The sequence below is a fragment of the Drosophila navojoa genome, chromosome 5, assembly GCF_054131105.1.
Source record: "Drosophila navojoa isolate 15081-1374.11 chromosome 5, UAZ_NAV_1.0, whole genome shotgun sequence".
Lineage (NCBI taxonomy): Eukaryota > Metazoa > Arthropoda > Insecta > Diptera > Drosophilidae > Drosophila > Drosophila navojoa.
The window spans coordinates 12,533,694-12,539,693 of record NC_142893.1 but is presented as its reverse complement, the minus strand read 5'-3'; the positions used below and the strand labels follow the sequence as shown (position 1 = coordinate 12,539,693).

The 6,000-nt window shown below is 43.1% G+C and overlaps 1 protein-coding gene across 1 annotated transcript; it reads right to left on the bottom strand.

The window, feature by feature from the left end:
- Positions 1-1,076: 1,076 nt before the first annotated feature.
- LOC108654543 (crystallomitin loopin-1-like) lies at positions 1,077-3,247 on the bottom strand. The gene has a single exon (XM_089261436.1). The coding sequence runs from the start codon at positions 3,024-3,026 to the stop codon at positions 1,455-1,457; it is 1,572 nt and encodes a 523-aa protein (XP_089117562.1). The 5' UTR covers positions 3,027-3,247; the 3' UTR covers positions 1,077-1,454.
- Positions 3,248-6,000: the final 2,753 nt, after the last annotated feature.

The window sequence follows — 6,000 nt, the reverse complement described above, 5'->3', positions numbered from 1 at the left end:
AAATACTTCAATATATTGCGAATATATACATATAAAGCATAAATCGTGTGCAAACGAAAACAAATCAATTTTGATTTACAAATGTCTCAAAATTTGACAGTCTACGAAAAGTTCAAGTGCTCAAAGTTGGGCGTGCCCGACTAGGAGATGCCCTGTAAGGAGCTGAATGAGGCAGACAAACAGACGGAGTTAGAGCTACAGCAGCTTAGAGCACAGCTCATCGTCTCGATTCAAAGTATATAGGACTCTGTGTCGTCTGCCAGCTTTCCTTTGCTTGTTACATAGACAAACACAAAATTAATATACTCTGCATTTCATTAGGCCGTCATAAATTCAAATAATAATATAATAATAGCTAAGCTTTTTTGCATAAAAATAAGATAGCAAAGATGTAAAAAATGAATTAAAATATTACAACATATAAGTCTTCAATTGATGTTTACTTTTTCCCAGCAATCCTCTCTCTCATAGTTGAATTTTATAACTGGAGAGCCTGATGAGATTGAGGGTATGTGAATAGCTACTCGTAATGATCTTATAGATGACTCACTCACATTACTTTAACTAGCCATTATACTTTAATATATATAGATAGTTTTTGTATACATATCTCTTAGAGTTCTGCATGGTCTAATTGAATGTCTTCGATTCGCATTGAGTAAGAGAGCGATAGACCATAAAATAGAGGGATTATGAATTTGAGTATGTATTCGGGTCTCAAGCATTCGACCTGCAGTTAGGTAAAATAAATAAAGCAGGAAACGGAATGAATATGGTATTACGTAGTGGAGGTTCATTTCGTTCGAAAATACTATATTCCTACTTCTATATATTTAGGAACTACTGTAGAGCAAAAACCAGTAGATTTTTCTTTGCCTGCACATACACACTACTTCTGCTTCTTCTTCTTCTCTTCTCATCTCTTCTCATATCTTCTCGTCTCTTCTCGTCTCTTCTCGTCTCTTCTCGTCTCGTCTCGTCTCTTCTCTTCTCTTCTCTTCTCACTCACTCACACTCCTTCACATTTGGTGCTATTTAATTCCCATTTTATGATTCTCCATTGAAAACTTTACTGGTTGTCTACATTTGGTTTTATTTAACTTATCATTTAGAGAAAATGCTGCTTGAGGACAGGTTCAAATATCGAAATCTGTGATTACAAAGCCAAATATACAATAGACCATACGATAATACATAGTAATTTGTCTAATAAAAGGAATTTCGACTAGTCCAAGTCTAATCTAAAGGTTAATTTGTTCAGATCCCATTATTGTTCCGCATTTGCCAAGTGAGAGATGAGAATTGCTTTAGTTTTTTTTTTAGACTTTGACTTTTAATTATGTCACTCTATCTAGCGCTAACTTGTCCATTTTATACACGAGAGCCAAACGTACATATCGGGCGGAATACATGAGAATAGAAAACTAAACACCAACAATCGAGGGATGTCTGTCTTAAGTCTGGGCGCAGGCTAGCTGATACATAAACTGAATGATCGTGCGCGTGGGCCGACCAGTCATGCTGTCCTTGAGCAGATAGGGTAGGGTGTTGATCTTGGTTAGCATGCCGGTGCCGCGGATATCCAGATGGGCCCAGTCGAGGCAGGGCACCAGCGTGTGCAGTATGGCCGCCGCCAGGCAGGAGGAGGCCGGGCCCCGGCCGCAGTTGCTCATGTCGTAGGTGGTGTTCGTGGTGACGATCTGTTTGAAGTAGCGGAAGAGGGGCATGCGCCACACGCGATCCCCCGTTATGCTGCCCGCCTTGCGGAACTGCTTGGCCACGTACGCCGAGTTGCTCCACAGCCCGGTGGCGCTGCCGCCCAGTCCGCAGTTGACGCCGTCGCCGATCGCGCCGACGCTGACAATCATTTTCGGCTTGAAATTGGCCTGGGCGTAGAGCAGCGGATCCGCCAGCATTACCACAGGCGCCTTGTCCACGTTCTTGATGCCGAGCGTGACGCCGTTCAGCAGCGTCACCACGTCGCCGCACTTGACCGCCATGCCGGAGGGCATGTGCTCGCAGAGCGGCAGCACGGCCGAGATGTTCATGGGCAGCGAGAGGGCGGCGGCGGCCCGGAGAACGCCCACGCAGACGGCCGCACCGGACATGGAGCCGCGGTACTCGTCCATGCCGGTCTTCTTCTTCAGGCAGAGGCCGCCGCTGTGGAAGGTCAGGCCCTGGCCCAGGAGCAGCACGGCCTTGTCCTCGGGCGATGTGCCGCAGTAGGTGCACTCGAGCAGCAGCGGTGGCTCGCAGGAGCCCTTGGCAATCATCAGGAACGAGTTGAGGCTCATGTCCTCGATCCAGTCCATCGAGCGCACCTCCACAGAGACGCCGCACGGACAGAGCGCGTCGACGGTGGCCTGCGCGAATATGGAGGGCGTCATTTGGTTGGCCGGGGTATCGGAGAGGCGACGAGCCAGATTCTGCGACTCGGCCTTGAAGAGGCCGCGCACCCAGCCATCGTGGTCGCCCTTGCCATACATGTGCAGCTTCGGTGTGGGCAAGCGGTTCTTCTTGCGCTTGTTGGCGTTGTAGCGCCACACCGCCAGCGCCGCGCCCTCAGCAGCCTGCTCTGAGAAGTCCATACCGTCGACATGCACCTCGCTCATGCGTTGTAGCTGCAACGCCCGTGCGCCAGTTCCGGCCGCGATGCGCGTGTTCTCCATACCCTCGTCCAGTTCCTCGGCCTCGTTGTAGCCGGCGCCCGCCGGGCCCATGCCCACAACGGCCACCGTTTGGAATTCACCCTCCAGGCCATTGAACAGCAGCCCCTTGCCGGGCCGCCCGTCCATGCCGCGCTCGCGCACCAGGCTCATGATTTTGCCGCCAACGGCGTCGTCGAGCAGCACACCGTTCTCCGATGACTTGATGGGCTTGTCCCCGTCCTTCTGATAGATGCCGATGACCACTCCCTTGGTCTTGTCGCACTTGCTGGAGAACGCGCGACACCGCATCGCGGCCGACTCGCAGCCGAGCAGCCGACGGGCCGAATTCAATATACGCAACTCACGATAGGCAGGCATTTCAATCTGTTCTTCGTCTTCTTCTTCTTCGTTTAAATATATATATATATATATATCTACTATAAATTATTTACGTTTCAATTTTACTACACGGAAAATTTACGAAAAAAAAAAAAATTAAATGCTAAATTTACTGTCCCAATTTATAAATGATAAATGTGTTTTTTTTTGAACGAGCTATATCTGTGCTCAATAAGGCAAGCAGCACTAAAGTGAGGCATTTCCTCTCAGCTGTGCTGTGGCCCAGCTCGAGGCGAAGACTTTTCAGGCAACAGCTACTTTGTTTCAGCTCAAATAACTGTAAATTTGAAGTCTATAGCCGGCCCGGCCCGGCTTAGAGCGAACTCATTATGTGAACTGCAGCATGTCCTTGTTGAATATCGTATGAATTTTAATTTGTCGCCGGATGCTGCTGGCCAAGTGCACAACCCACAATCACAACAACAGCAACAGCAACAACAACAACGACGACAATAAGTATAATTATAATAGGTGCACATAATTAATTTTCCAAGCCAGTGAATCGGGCATAATTTGGCTTAAATTTTTCCTTTTTTTTTGTTGGTGCGAAAAATGCGCTTGAAGCGCGCCAAACAGCGAACCAGGAGCCATGAGCCACAGGACTCGTTAGCAGGCTAACAGAACATTTGAGCTGGTGTTGCCAACGAGAGTGCAGCATGGGCCAATTGGCGAAGACTTTAACCGCTATTAAAGCTGCAAATAGCGTTTGAAAGGCTTGCAATAGTTATATCTATCTAAATTTATTTTTAGCAATAGAATTAGCAATTTGAATACTGAGTAGACTCAAACAAATATTTACAAAAAATATATATATATTTTAATATAATATTTACATAATATAACATACATTTATATTAAATATTATAAATAAAAAGCATATAAAAATTGAGGCAATTAGATTATATACATACATATGTAAATATAGCTCTCTGCTCTCTGTTCTCATGCGGACAGACTGATGGATAGACGGATGGACAAGGCGATATCCGTTCAGCGCATAGACCTGATCAAGAATATACTTATATGCTGAATGGAGACTGCCACGCCTCTTTCTGCCTGTATTATACACTTTCATAGGAACATTATGCAGCAGATCATTTTCCATTTTACATTGGGTATAAAACTACATAGGTCCGACGAATATGGGCAGCTTTGTTGGGCTGCCAGATCTGTCCGTCAAATATGGACAACTCTGTATATATACAAAAAATGTATTTAATATAGAATAAAATATAAAAAAAAAATATATATGAAAAATGCATTTAATATTTATAACCTAGTGCCAATTTAATTTTTCGATTTTTAGCTAAATAGTTAGCCTTGAGAATGATTTGTATTCCATTTCTTAAGAATAATTCTAATAATAATAATTATTTTTCATAATATGTTGGAGCTTTTCCTATGACTGCTGTAAATAATCCTCTGCATACAAGATGTTTTCTAAAAGTATATATAATTATACATAATTATATATAATATTTCTGTGTGCCCAAATTCTGAAGTCGAGCAAAGCTTGGAATATATATATATGCTCAAAATAAAATTAAAAAAAAAAAAATATATATATATATACACAACTATATATATATTTTTTTAAATTTTATTTTAGCATTGATAAAAACTAGAGTCAAACAAAAATATAATTGTATAAAAATAGTACACAATATTATCCCGTAAGCCTTAACTATTATAAGTTCCTACCTCGCCCAAAGCATTTCTCACGAATTCAATAATCTGTGCTGCTAAAAGAGTTTCCAAATGAATTCAATTTGATTATTAAATAAAATTTACTTTTGCTAATTAATCTCTGCGTTATCTGGAAGCCTCAATATCAAAACTGCCAACTGTCTGTAATAAATGGCTAGAATTTTGCAATTAAAATTGAGCATAGTCCTGCACTCACATACATATATACGTATAGATATACATATATATAATTTGTGTAGTTTTAATAATGCTTATCGTCCGGGCCATGCACAAATAATTACGATTTGTATTTGTCAAGCAGCAAATGGAATTCAATTTTAGTTCAGCAAAGTGTGGACTTATCTTTGGCAAAATGTTTGAACACGGAATACAAACGTCGGCCAACTGCCAACTGCCAGCTGAGAGCTGAGAACTGCCAACTGAGAACTGAGAACTGAGAGCTGGCAAATGCCAGAAGCATAAAAGTGTTCAAATGGAAATGCGAATTTGTAGCTTGGTATTTGTCTTGCATGGCCCAAGCAAATGTGTGTGTGTGTGTGTGGACATATCTGGAGCAGGTCTGCGTTGAGGGTGTGCAAATTAACCCAATAATCCTTATGCAGCAGCAGCAGCAGCAGCAGCAGCAGCAGCAGCAGCAGCAGCAGCTGAAATGCCCGAAACCAAATTTGAAATTTTGTTATTTCTCACCTTTGCGCTTGACCTGTTCGCTTGATAACACAGACGCACGACCAAGACAGATAGACCAGCAAATGGATGCCCTGCAGCTAAGCACACACACACACACAGACAGACAGACATACAGAGTAAAGCAAACAGAGACAAAGGGACAACAGAGAGAGAGAGGGAGAGAGAGAGACAGAGGCTTGTGGCTTAGCTTTTTGGTCGAGGCAGCTGCTTGGCCAGGTCGCACAATCATAAATGTCGCCTTGCTGGATGATAAAATATTTGCCCAAGTTGAATAGTTCAAAGTATTTCATTTTAAATTAACATTTGTCTTTGCGCACTCAGCCAGAATTATGCAATGTGCCCGCCGATAAGCCCAATTCAGCTGGCAATCTTTGGCTTTTGCGTTCTCAGTTTGGCCAAATTAAAATTGAAATTGAATTAATGTGGCTACATAGGTGTGCTTTAAGTGCGGCTTTAATGTATAGCTGCCTGCAGGCCTGCGTTGGGTGCCAGGTAGCCTGCGAAATGGCATAAAGCAAAGTTTAAGCCATAATTTAGCTGGTTTGCTCTCAACTTTTGG